General features: G+C 42.6%; 1 protein-coding gene across 1 annotated transcript in view; it reads right to left on the bottom strand.

Annotated features, from left to right (window-relative positions):
- Positions 1-14,331, bottom strand: part of LOC127575526 (dynein axonemal heavy chain 8-like) — a 443,415-nt gene that overhangs the window by 272,944 nt on the left and 156,140 nt on the right. Inside the window, 3 exon segments of the mRNA XM_052025459.1 lie at positions 4,086-4,279; positions 8,161-8,214; positions 10,057-10,174. Coding sequence (XP_051881419.1) covers positions 4,086-4,279; positions 8,161-8,214; positions 10,057-10,174 — 366 coding nt within the window.

A 14,331-nucleotide genomic window follows, 5' to 3' on the forward strand; every position in this document is an offset into this window, starting at 1 on the left:
ATTGTTGCTCACATCTAACTTAGCTGCAATCCCTCCATTCTGTGACCTGGTGCTCTGGTTCCCATTCCCCTGCCAACCTAGTTTAAACCCTCCTGAGTAGCAGCAGCATACCTCCCTGTCAGGGTATTGGTTCCCCTCCAGTTAAGGTGAAACCCGTCCCACTTGTACCGATCACCCCTGCCCCAGAAGAGGTCCCAATGATTCAGAAACCTGACACCCTGCCCCCTGCACCAGTTCCTCAGCCACACATTCACCTGCTCTAACTTTCTGCTCCTACCAGATTATTAACATATAAAGTGAAAAGTTGTCCTGACACCGACCCCTGTGGAACTCCACTTGTCACCGGCAGCCATCCTTAAAAGGACTCCTTTAAATACCATGGGCTCTTATCTTGTTTAGCAGCCTTGTGTGTGGCATCTTGTCAAAGGCCTTCTGAAAATCCAAGTAAATAATGTCCACCGACTCTCCTTTATCTAAGCTGCTTGTTACCTCCTCAAAGAATCCTAACAGATTTTTCAGGCAGGATAAAGAAGCCATGTTGACTTCGCCCTATTTTATCATGTACTTCCAAGTACTCCAATAGTTTATCCTTAATAATGGACTCTAAAATCTTACCAACCACTGAGGTCCAGTTAATTGGCCTACAAGTTCCTGTCTTTTAGAACATTGAACACTACAGCACACTACAGGCCCTTCAGTCCACAATGTTGTGACGACATTTTATCCTGCTCTAAGATCTATCTAACCCTTCCCTCCCACATAGCCCCCTATTTTTCTATCATTCATGTGTCTATCTAAGAGTCTCCTGAATGTCCCTAATGTATCTGCCCCCACAACCTCTGCCGGCAGTGCGTTCCACGCACCCACCACTCTCTGTGTAAAAAACTTACCCCTGACATCCCCCTTATACCTTCCTCCAATCACCTTAAAATCATGTCCTCTCATGATAGCCATTGTCGCACTGGGAAAAAGTCTCTGACTGTCTACTTGATCTATGCCTCTTATCACCTTGTACACCTCTATCAAGTCACCTCTCATCCTCCTTATCTCCAAAGAGAAAAGCCTTAGCTTGCTCAAAACTATCCTCATAAGACATGCTCTCCAATCCAGGCAACATCTCCTCTGCACCCTCTCTAAAGCTTCCATATCCTTCCTATAATGAGGCGACCAGAACTGAACACAATACTCCAAGTGTGGTCTGACCAGAGTTCTACAGAGCTGCAACATCACTTTGTGGCTCCTGAACTCAATACCCTGACTAATGAAGGCCAACATTCCATACGCCTTCTTAACAATCCTATTGACCTGCGTAGCAACCTTGAGGGATCTATGGACATGGACCCCAAGATCCCTCTGTCCCTCCACATTGCTAAGAGTCCTGCCATTAACCTTGTATTCTGCCTTCAAATTTGATCTCCTGAAGTGTATCACTTCACACTTATCCGGGTTGAATTCCATCTGCCATTTCTCAGCCCAGCTCTGCATTCTATCAATATCCTGTTGTAATCTACAGCAACCTTCTACACTATCCACACCACCACCAACCTTTGTATCATCAGCAAATTTACTAACCCACTCTTCCACATCCTCATCCAAGTCATTTATAAAAATCACAAAGAGCAGAGCTCCCAGAACAGATCCCTGTGGAACACCACTGGTCACCAACCTCCAGGCACAATATGCTCCATCTACCACCACCCTCTGTCTTCTATGTGCGAGCCAATTATGAATCCATACAGCCAAGTTTCCCTGGATCCCATCCCTCTTGACTTTCTGAATAAGCCTTCCATGAGGAACCTTATCAAATGCCTTACTAAAATCCATGTACACCACATCCACTGCTCTACCTTCATCAATGTACTTTGTCACATCCTCAAAGAATTCAATCAGGCTCATGAGGCACGACCTGCCCCTCACAAAGCCATGCTGACTGTCCCTAATCAGCCTATGCTTCTCTAAATGTCTCCAGGATTTATGGGCATCCCTTTCTTCTGGATCTTCCCTTTCTGCAGCTGTGATACTCCCCCTGATTAGCAATGCCACTCCCCCACCTCTTACCTCCCTCCCTGTCCCTTTTGAAACATCTAAACCCCGGAATATCCGGCAGCCATTCTTGCCCTTGTGACAGCCAAGTCTCAGTAATGACTAACACGTCATAGTTCCAAGTACTTATCCACGCTCTAAGCTCATCATCCTTGTTCCTGATACTTCTCGCATTAAAGTAGACATACTTCAGCCCATCCAACTGACTGCAATTTTGCCCTCTCAACTGCCTATCCTTCCTCACAGTCTTTCTACACTCTGCATCTACTTGTACCCTAAATGAACCAAGCTCTGACATATCACTCTGGTTCCCATTCCCCTGCCAAACTAGTTTAAACCCTTCCCAACAGTTCTAGCAAACCTGCCGCAAGAATATTGGTCCCCCTCCAGTTCATGTGCAACCCGTCCCTTTTGTACAGGTCGTACCTTCCCCAGAAGAGATCCCAATTATCAACAAATCTGAAACCCCGCCCCCTGCACCAATTTCTCAGCCACGCACTCATCTGCCAAATCATCCTATTTTTACCCTCATTGGCACGTGGCACAGGATGCAATCCAGAGATTACTACCCTTGAGGTTCTGCTTTCAGCTTCCTACCTACCTCCCTATATTCCTCTTCAGGATCTCACCTCTTTTCTCTTTTGTCTCCCTCTCTTCTTATACTGTGCAATTTTCCAGTCCTCCCTGACTCCAGTGATTCTTGAAATATCACTACTAATGCCTGCAACAATCTCTTTAGCTCCCTCTTGCAGAACTCTGGGATGTAGTCCATCTAGTCCAGGTGATACATCCACATCCACTTTCAGGCCTGTAAGCTTCTCCAGCACCTTACCCTTAGTAATGACCACTACGCTCTGCCCCTGGCTCTCTTGAATTTCTGGCATGTTACTGGTATCTTTCACTGTGAAGGCTGAAACAAAGTACCTATACAGTTCTTCTGCCATTTCTTTGTTCCCCATTACTACTTCTCCAGCGTCATTTTCTAGCGGTCCAATGTCTACTCTTGCCTCTTTCTTACCCTTTATGTGTTTAAAAAATCTTTTGCAATTTTCTTCTATATTATTGGCTCGTTTACCCTCGTATTTCACCTTCTCCTGCCTTATAGATTTTTTAGTTGTCCTCTGTTGGCTTTTAAAGGCTTCTCAATCCTCTGGCTTCCCACTAAGCTTTGCCATATTGTACGCCTTCTCTTTTGCTTTTATGCTGTCTCTGACTTCCCTTATCAGCTATAGTTGCCTCATCCTTTCCTTGGTATGCTTCTTCTTTCTTGGGATGAAATTTTGGTGTGTCTCCCAAATTACACCTAGAAACTCCTGCTATTTCTGCTCCACCACCTTCCCTGCAAGGTTCCCTCTGAATCATCTCTGGCCAGCTACTCCCTCATGCTTCTGTAGTTACCTTTAATGAACTGTAATACCGTTACATCTGAGTTCAGCTTCTCCCTCTCAAACTGCAGGGTGAATTCTCTCATATTATGTTCATTGCCTCCTCAAGGTTTCTTCACCTTAACCCTCCTAATCAAGTCTGCCTCATGACACAACATACATCTACTTATAGAATGTCTTGAGATTTTCTTTAGTCTTACTTGCCAAGAATCTAAGTTGGGCTAATTGCAAGTTGTCAGTGACTCTATAAATGAATCACCACCTGCCAAATGCTCCAAATTCTATCATTTATTTTCCCAATCTGAATTTTATTCCCTTTTATATCATGCTAGTGAACATCATGGTCATTAGCAATTTATCAGATGATTCCCCCTAAATTTATTCATTGGTTTCAACATGGCTGAACATTCCATCTGCCTTCACCACCTCTCCTATCAGTTCTATGCCCATGCACCTAATTTTTGAGGAACTGTGATCATTTTTACAATTCAATAGCTTATTAGGTCACTTCAACAAACTCTGAATGTTTATAGCAAACAGTTTATAAGGAAACCCAAGTTGTGGGAATTGGTAGAAGACCAATTATCGGAAATGTCGAGAGGGTGTTTTGGGCTGGGAATACTTGAAGAGAGAAGTGGGTGAAAATTGATACAATACCTTAACTGTAGTATTTCTGTCTTCTAACCACAGCATCTTGAATTTTTGGAAACGTTCTAGTGCACCAGCAACAGCACCCCTCATAGTGTTGACTGAAGTAGACAGGATTACTATTAATTTGGCTACATCTTTGTGTTCTGCCACGTTGTGATAAAAATTCTTCAGCCTCCTGAAATTTTTGCTTTCAATCAGTTCTAAAGGGAGAAAAAGATATTTCCGAATTTACAAATATAAAGCCATAAAATAGACTCTATTTATTTCTGGTAGTCTCAGATTTACTCTATGCAAGAGTTCTCACAGAATCTAACCCAAGCACAAAATGCCATTGTGCCAAGAAGTACGGTGAGACCAGAGCTGACAAATCTCTGGCTCCTGATAGATTTCCTGGGGTCATAAAAGAAGCATCTAGTGAGTTAGTTAATGTGCTCATTGTAAATTTCCAAAATTCTCACAATTCGATGAAAGTTCCATTACATTGGAAGACAAAAAATGAAACTATTTTCAAAAGGAGAGACAGAAAGCTGGAAACTACAGGCCAATTAGCTTAACCTCTGTCATAGAATAAATGTTGGAAGTTATTATTAATTATGCATACACTTAGAAAATTCAAGGTAATCAAGTAAAGTTAATCTGGTTTATGAAAGGGAAAGCAGAGATTTAGTGAAGGAGAGGATGGAAGGCAGAGAAATGAGTTTGAAATGCAGCATCCACACTTGTCACTTTCTAACCACAAACTGTTACAGCGCAATGTGATTTGGATACCATCATTGGCAATCTTCCCAACAAAAATGCAAGGCCAACCTTCAGAAATGCTCTAACTGCTGGTTAAATCATACCCTCAGACTTTCACAATTGAAAAAGGAGTTGGAACAGCTGTGAATGACTCTGGCATTACAAAAAACATTGAAAAATATGGAAAAACTTTTACATAGATCTTTTTATATCTTTTTAAGCCTACAAATTAGTTTGAAGAGTACTTTTTCTAGTGCTACATGTTAAAAAATCAATTTAACTTTTAAGTAATTTGTGTTCAATACAAACCTGGACTATGTGTGCTACTCATGTTAATGTGGCAGGCAGTTTGCTGCCTTCAGACATGCATCAATTGAGGTCATTATTTGTATAATGCCAATTTTAATCTGTACTCACATAAATTGGAGCAGGAAACTACAATAAGTGACAGTGGTGAAAGAGCCTCAGCAGAACTGTAAGCATATTATGCTGGTCTGTTGCTGATATGGGTATTGATTGCAGGCTGGACAAACACCTTCGAAAGTCCAGAGTATGCTACAGCTAACAGGGTGTGCTTTTTCTAGCACTTAGCCACTGTGATGTTCATTCAGTGGGTTCCTCAGCTGTCAACACTCCATTACTGGAGGCATTGTTATGGCCACGTCACTCGGAATGGGTTGGAGACGTCGGGGCAGGAGGCACAAAATACGTCCATCTCATAGGAGTCTACTCCCACAGTGTCTTCAGAGATACCACATCCTAGCTCTAAATTTTCAGCTTTGAGTTTTATAAGGCTGTCATCACTAAGATATATCATATTGTGTAAAGATCTTTGGCTACACTCATACCTAGACCCTCCATTCACTCTGTCTACACTTCCCATTGTTAACACAATCAAGGACCCCTGCCACCCCAGTCATTCTCTCTTTTCTCCTCTCCCATCGGGCAGAAGATAGAAAAGCCTGAGAACATAAACGACCAGACAAGGCCAGCTTCTATCACATTCTTCATCATACTCTTGAACAGACCTGTCATATGCTAAAAGGTGAACTATTGATCTCCAAGTCTACCTTGTCATGGTCCTTATACTTTATTTGACTACCTGCACTGCACTTTCTCTGTAACTGCAACGCTATATTTTACCTTCTGTTTTCTTCCTACCTCAATGCAATTTTGGATGGCATAATCTGCCTTGACTGCACACAAAACAAAAGCTTCTCACTGTATCTTGGTACACATGACAATAATAAACCTAACCATGTCTTTCTGTGGAGGTCAAGGTCAGGACCTTTGCAAATGTTAGCAGTAGATCCCTTGTATGTTTCCCCATTTGCTCTTTACTGAGGCATCGGAGAGGTCACCTACGCATCGTTTATGGCAAAATTATTTCAATTGGTTTGATTTTAGCAATGAATGGGTGGCATCTCAAACGGTAAGATTTATCACTAAATGTCACGAGCTGCCCATGATTGACTGCACTCATGTCCATAAGGGTTCCCCATAATGACAAAACAAAATCTTTTTGTGAACAGAGAAGGTTTCCGCTGCATCAATATGCAGGTCATCTTGGATCATGATAAGGATTTATTCACAGTGAATGTCATGTGTCAAGAAAGCACAGATGATTCCTATATCCTGAAAGAGTTTGCACTATCAGATATTTCAACAGCTGGTAGTGCACAAAAGGATGTATCCCAGGGACAATGGCTACCCTCTATTTTTCTGCCTCCTTACAAAACAGCACTCTTCAACCACAGCAACTAAGCACAGATGTGAGGGTAAGCTGCTATTCAATAAGATCATGGCTGATCACTTATACCTGTGCCACATTCCACAAACTCTATAATGCCCGAATTCCCTTAATATCTAAAGATCTATATATCTATGTCTTGAATATCGAGCTTAATGCTCTAGGGTATAGATGCTACAGGCATGATAGAGGTAGAGGTAAGAGAGAAGAGGCAGTGGTGCTTTTGATGAGGGAGAACATCACAGCGGTATTTCTTCGGGGATCATCCACCAAGGCTATATGGGTGGAACTTAGAAATAAGAAGGGAATAATCACTTTGATGGGTTTGTATTATAGGTCCCCCAATAGTCAGCAGAAATTCAAGGAACAAATATGTAGGGAAATCTCAGATTGCTGTAATAAGAATAGAGTTGTAATAGTAGGTGATTTCAACTTCCCTCATATTAACTGGGACTGGTATAGTGCAAAGGGCTTGGATGGGTGGAGTTTGTTAAATTTATCCAGAAAAGTTTTCTCGAACAGGGTATAAATGGCCCTACCAGAGAGGGGGCAACATTTGTTGGGAAATGAGGCTGGGAAAGTGCTTTGGGAGCACTTTGGGAATAGGATTTTAATTTATGGACCAATCCTATCTTTTTTCATAACTATTTTAAATAGATTTTAGATTTATTTAAATAAATATTAGATTTTTAAATAGTTATGGAAAAAGATAGGATTGGTCCATAAATTAAAATCCTGAATTGGGACAAGGCAAATTTTGAAGGCATTGAACAGGAACTTGTAACGATTGATTGGGAAAGGCTGTTTGCAGATAAAGGGACATCTGGCAAGTGAGAGACTTTTAAGAGTGACACAAGAAGAGTTCAGGGATAGCATATGTTAGAGTGAAGGGCAAAGCTGGCAGGACTAGGGAAGCCTGGCTGACAAGGGATATTGGGGCACTGGTCAGGAAAATGAAAGAGGCGCATGTCGTATAGGCAGCAAATCCCTTAAGGTGTTGCATTTTGGTAAGTTAAACTAGGGCAGGACTTACACTGTAAATGGTAGGGCCCTGCAGAGTGTTGTAGAACAGACAGACCAAGGGGTACAGATACATAGTTCCCTGAAAGTGGCGATACAGGTAGGCAGGGTAGTGAAGAAGACATTTGGCACACTGGCCTTCATCAGTCAGGGCACTAAGTACAGGAGTTGTGACATTATGTTGCAAATGTTTAAGTTGTTAGTGAGACCACACCTGGAGTATTGTGTGCAGTTCTGATCACCCAATTATAAGAGGAATATCATTAACCTGCAAAGGGTGCAGAAAAGATTCATGAAGATGTTACTGAGAATAGAGGGCTTGAATTATAAGTGGAGCTGGATAGGCTGGGACATTTTTCCTTGGAGCACAGAAGACTGAGGGTTGATCTTATAGAGGTATATAAAATCATGAGGTTATAGATAAGGTGGATGGTCACGGCGTTTTTCTCAGGGTAGGGGAATCTAAAACTTGAGGACAAAGATTTAAGGTAAGAAGGGAAAGATTTAAAACAGACCTGAAATGACATGGAATTATGATGTTGTGGCCATTATGGAGATTTGGTTGTTGGTAACTCAACTTTCCTGGGTTTTGATGTTTTATACAAGGTCGAGAGGGAGGTAAAAGAGGTGGAAGAGCTGCATTACTAATCAGATAACAGTGTTCAAAGGTGTATAGGTGCAAAGTGGTTAAAATATTGGACTGGTATTCAAAAACAATTTGTATGGAGACATAAGATCGAATCATGCCATGGAAGCTAGGAAATTTAAATCATAAGAAGCAGAAACCTAAAACATAAAAAAATGTGACATTAATGAAGATCATGAAGCTACAGCATCATCATAAAAATTAAGTCCACCAAACCCTTCAGAAATCTGCCATCTTTAACCGCACTGCTGTATATGTAACTCCACATCCATGAATGTGATTGACTCAGAGTCGACCTCTGAAATAGTCCTGGAATCCACTCAGTTCATGAGTGATTAAGGCAGGGTGTTAAATGTTGGCATTGCCACAGATATCAGATTATGTGAATGAATATATAAAAAAGGTCCAGCAATCGAATCTCCAGCAGATTCACAGGATTGATTCAGCAGAGTGGCCATTCCCTCTCTTAGGATGACAGCATTTGTGTTCCCATCCCATCCCATACTGTGTTGATACTTGTTTGCCTGCCAGTGCAGATTGTTGCTACTCACAGAAAGGCAGTACAGTCCAAAACTAAGCACAAAGTTATTGGAGCAAAAAATGAACCAGTGGAGGAACTCAGCAGGTCAAGCAGCATTTGTAGAGGGAAAGGAATTATTGGTGTTTTGGGTCAAGACCTTGCATCAGGATTGACGATCAAGAGGGATTGAGATAGAGGCCCACAAGTTACTGGACGCTGTTTGCCAAGGAGACCTGATGCCTTTTGTTCCATAATTACCAGCCCCTCATCAGCTATGTTACAGCCAGTGGCGGGGGTTGGGGGGGGTGGTGTATTGCTTTGAAGGGGTAAGCACACAAATTAAAATGAAACCTGGTGTTAAGTGAATACTTAAGGGTTGACACTTCTATAATTTCTGCCATTATTGAATGTATAAAAATGGTGTGGAAAGTTGATTTGACTAGTAGCTGTGGTCAAGGAGATGCTGAGCTGCTTAGCATCAGAGGAAAGGTAATGTGGCACATGGAGGATTTTGTTTCATTCTTAATTCAACCAAATGATGTAGGCATTGTTATCCAGGCCTACATTTAATGCCCTTGTCTAAATGACCTTACAAGTGTGTTGGGGTGTATCTTTTAAAAAGGTGTAGTCTTTGTGTGGAAATAGACCCAAGTATTGTGAGGGAGGAAGTTCTAGGATTTATCATGAATGGAAAAAGACTTGACAAGGATTTCACAGAAAATGCTGGAAATATCATGCAGGTCAAGCAACATCTGTGGAGAGAAAAACAGAGTTAACATATCAGGTCAATGACTTTTCATCAATATTTTCCTGCAGAATGGAAAAGATTTCAATTTTTTTTCATTTCAATTTATAGTTCTCCACCATATCATACCCTGTTAACCAGGAGAAGGATAGGCCCTGATAAAGCCATGCTAAATGGTTCAACTGTTAGAACTTTTGAAAAAAATAAGGTTGAACCATACAATGTACAGTTATGCATTTTATTTGTATACAATAAAAGCTACCAACATTATCAATGCAAAACTAATATAATCAACATTAATTCTGCCTTACAATTTGCATATTAATTATGCCAGTTTACAGATCAGGAAAATAATGAAATTATGAATTGTCAATTTTTTCTAATCAGCATAACACACATACAGCTTTTAATATTGGGGTCCAAAATAATGATTACTCTCTCTGTTTCTTGCTTTCAAACGTGTTATTAGGAAGTTTACTCCCATGAATAGAAAACATTACAACACCGAAGGACAACTTGTTTACAAGCATGATTTACCTGTTCCACTCTGTGATTCATAATTATTATCTTGATTTTTTAATTGTCTCCACTGTACAACTTGACGGCTAACTTCCAAAACCATCTGGATTGTTCGAATGATGGCATGCTGAATTTCATCCAGATTCGGTACCATAATCTATATTACAAAAAAATATAAAAAAGAATCATAGTTTGGCTTTGCTCCAAAAAGTGTTTATTGTAAAGGGACATAGTTCCAATAAAAACATATATTTCTTTTTATAGAGTCATACAGCATGTAAAGAGGCCATTCAGCCCACCACATGCTGACTAATGGGCACCCATCCACATTAATCCCAACTCCCAGCAACTGACCCATACCCTTTTATGCCTAAGCAATTCAAGTGCTCATATATAGACTTCTTAAATGCTGTCAGTGACCCACCATACCCCTCATAATTTCATATACATAACGTTGGTCAGACCTCAGCTGGAGTACTGCATGCAGTTCTGTTCACCACACTATAGAAAATATGTGATAACGCTGAAGAGGGTGCAGAGGAGATTCACCAGAATGTAGACTGGGATGGAGCATTTCAGTTATGAGGAGAAATGGGAGAGGCCAGGTCCTTTTTCCATGGAGAGGAGTCATAGGGTCATAGAGCAATACAGCACGGATACAGGCCCTTTGGCCCAATGAGTCCATGCCAACCACAGTTACTACCCAGCTAGTCCCAATTTCCTGCATTCACCCCTTATCCCTCCAGGCCCTGCCCCTCCACATACCTATCCAAGTGCTTATTAAATGATACTATTACACCTGCCTCAACCACTTCCTCTGTCAGCTAATTCCATATATTCATCACACTCCATGTAAAAAAAGTTGCCCTTCAGGTCCCTTTTAAATCTTTCCCCTCTCACCCTAAACCTATGCCCCCTAGATTTGGAATCCCCCACCCTGGGCAAAAGACTGTTACTATCCACCTTATCTCTGTCTCTTATAACTTTCAACACTTCTGTAAGGTCGCCCTGCATTCTCCTACATTTCAAGGAATAAAGACCTAGCCTGGTCAACCTCTCCTATAACTCAGGTCTTTTAGTCCTGGCAACTAGAGAACCATAGAACAATAGAGCACAATACAGGCCCTTTGGCCCACCATGTTGTGCCGACCTTTAAACCACGCCTAAGACTATCTAACCCCTTCCTCCCACATATCCCTCTATTTTAAATTCCTCCATATGCTTACCTAACAATCTCTTGAACTTGACCAACATATCAGCCTCCACCACCACCCCAGGCAGCGCATTCCATGCCCCAACCACTCTTTGGGTGAAAATCCTCCCTCTGACATTTCCCTTGAACTTCCCGCCCATTACTTTAAAGCCATGCCCTCTTGTATTGAGCATTGGTGCCCTGGGAAAGAGGCGCCAGCTGTCCACTCTATCTATTCCTCTTAATACTTTGTATACCTCTATCATGTCTCCCCTCATCCTCCTTCTCTCCAATGAGTAAAGCCCCAGCTCCTTTTGTCTCTCCTCTTAATCCATACTCTCTAAACCAGGCAGCATCCTGGTAAATCTCCTCTGCACCCTTTCCAATGCCGCCACATCCTTCCTATAATGAGGTGACCAGAATTGGACACAGTACTCTAAGTGTGGTCTAACCAGAGTTTTGTAGAGCTGCATTATTACCTCGTGGCTCTTAAACTCGATCCCACGACTTATGAAAGCTAACATCCCATAAGCTTTCTTAACTACCCTATCAACCTGTGAGTCAACTTTCAGTGATCTGTGGCTATGAACCCCCAGATCCCTCTGCTCCTCCACACTCCCCAGAATCCTGCCATTAACCTTGTATTCCGCCTTGGAGTTAGTCCTTCCAAAGTGTACCACCTCACACTTCTCCGGATGGAACTCCATCTGCCACTTCTCAGCCCAGCTCTGCACCCTATCAATATCCCTCTGTAAGCTTCGACAGCCCTCCACACAATCCACAACACCACCAACCTTTGTGTTGTCTGCAAACTTGCTAACCCACCCTTCCACCCCCTCATTCAAGTCAATAATAAATATCATGAAAAGTAGAGGTCCCAGAACCGATCCCTGTGGGACACCACTAGTCACAGCCCTCCAATCCGAATGCATTCCCTCCACCACAACCCTTTGCTTTCTACAGGCAAGCCAATTCTGAATCCACACGGCCAAGCCTCCCAGGATCCCTTGTCCTCTGACCTTCTGAAGAAGCCTACCATGAGGAACCTTGTCAAACGCCTTACTAAAATCCATGTAGACAACATCTACTGCACCACCCTCATCAATCTTCCTGGTCACCTCCTCAAAGAACCCTATCAGGCTTGTGAGGCAAGATCTTTCCTTCACAAAGCCATGCTGGCTGTCCCTAATTAGTCCATGATTCTCTAAATGCTCATAGATCCTATTTCTTAGAATCCTTTCTAACAGCTTACCCACCACAGACGTAAGGCTCACTGGTCTGTAATTCCCTGGACTATCCCTACTACCTTTTTTGAATAAGAGGACAACATTTGCCACCCTCCAATCCTCTGGTACCATTCCCGTGGACAACGAGGACTCAAAGATCCTAGCCAACGGTTCAGCAATCTCCTTCCTCACCTCGCGAAGCAGCCTGGGGAATATCCCGTCAGGCCCCGGGGACTTATCTGTCCTAATATTTTCTAAGAGCTCCAACACATTCTCTCTCTTGACATCTATGTGCTCTAGAACATTAACCTTACCAGCACTGTCCTCAGCGTCATCAAGCCCCCTTTCCTTGGTGAATACTGAAGAGAAGTATTCATTGAGGACCTCACCCACTTCCACGTCTTCCAGGCACATCTTCCCACCTTTGTCTCTAATCGGACCTACCTTCTGCTCTTCACGTATGAGAAAAAAGCCTTGGGATTCTCCTTAAATCTACTCGCCAAAGCCTTTTCATGTCCCCTTCTTGCTCTCCTCAGCCCCTTCTTAAGTCCCTTCCTTGCTACTCTATATTCCTCACGAGCCCTATCTGATCCTTGCTGCTTACACCTTACGTATGCTGCCTTCTTCTTCCTAACTAGTTGTTCCACCTCTCGTGTCACCCATGGTTCCTTCACCCTGCCGTTCTTTCTCTGCCTCATCAGGACAAATTTATTGCTAACATCCTGCAAGAGATCCCTGAACATCGACCACATCTCCAAAGTACATTTCTCTTCAAAAATGTCATCCCAATTTACACTCTCAAGTTCTAGCCTTATAGCCTCATAATTTGCCTTTCCCCAATTAAATATCCTCCCATCCTCTTTGCTCCAATCCTTGTCCAGGACAATGCTGGAGCAGTGGTCGCTGTCCCCCAAATGCTCACCCACCAAGAGATCTGTCACCTGACCCGGTTCATTACCTAAAACTAGATCTAATATGGCATTCTCTCTAGTCGGCCTGTCAACATACTGTGACAGGAATCCGTCCTGGACACACTTAACAAACTCTGCCCCATCTGAACCTTTGGCACTAAGCAGGTGCCAATCAATATTTGGGAAGTTGAAGTCTCCCATGATAACAACCCTGTTATTTTTGCACCTTTTCAAAATCTGCCTCCCAATCTGCTCCTCAGTATCCCTGCTGCTACCGGGGGGCCTATAGAATACTCCCAGTAGAGTAACTGCTCCTTTCTTGTTCCTAACTTCCACCCATACTGACTCTAGAGAGGATCCTTCTACATTATCCACCCTTTCTGCAGCTGTAATAGTATCTCTGACCAGTATCGCCACCCCTCCTCCTCTTCTCGCCCCACCATCCCTTTTAAAACACTGAAAGTCAGGAATATTCAATATCCATTGCTGCCCTGGTGACAGCCAAGTCTCTGCAAGAGCCACAATATCATAGTCCCATGTACTTATCCAAGCTCTCAGTTCATCACCCTTATTCCTGATACTTCTTGCATTTAAGTAAATGCACTTTAGCCCATCTACCTTTCTACTTTTATACCCTGTATTCTGCTTCTCCTTCCTCAAAGCCTCTCTGCCTGTTAGATCTGACTTTTCCCCATCCCCTTCTTCCTCTGACCTACCCCTCTGGTTCCCATCCCCCTCTCAAACTCTCAACCACCCTAGCAAACCTGCCTGCAAGGATATTGGCCCCCCTCGGGTTCAGGTGTAACCTGTCCTCTCTGTACAGGTCCCACCTTCCCCAGAAGAGATCCCAATGATCTAAAAATCTAAAACGTCCTTGTAAATCTTCTCTGCACTCTTTCCAGCTTACCACATCCTTTCTGTAATAGGGCGAACAAAACTGTACACAGTACTCCAAATGCGGTTTCACCAACGACTTATACAACTG

This window comes from Pristis pectinata, chromosome 10 (genome assembly GCF_009764475.1).
Source record: "Pristis pectinata isolate sPriPec2 chromosome 10, sPriPec2.1.pri, whole genome shotgun sequence".
NCBI lineage: Eukaryota > Metazoa > Chordata > Chondrichthyes > Rhinopristiformes > Pristidae > Pristis > Pristis pectinata.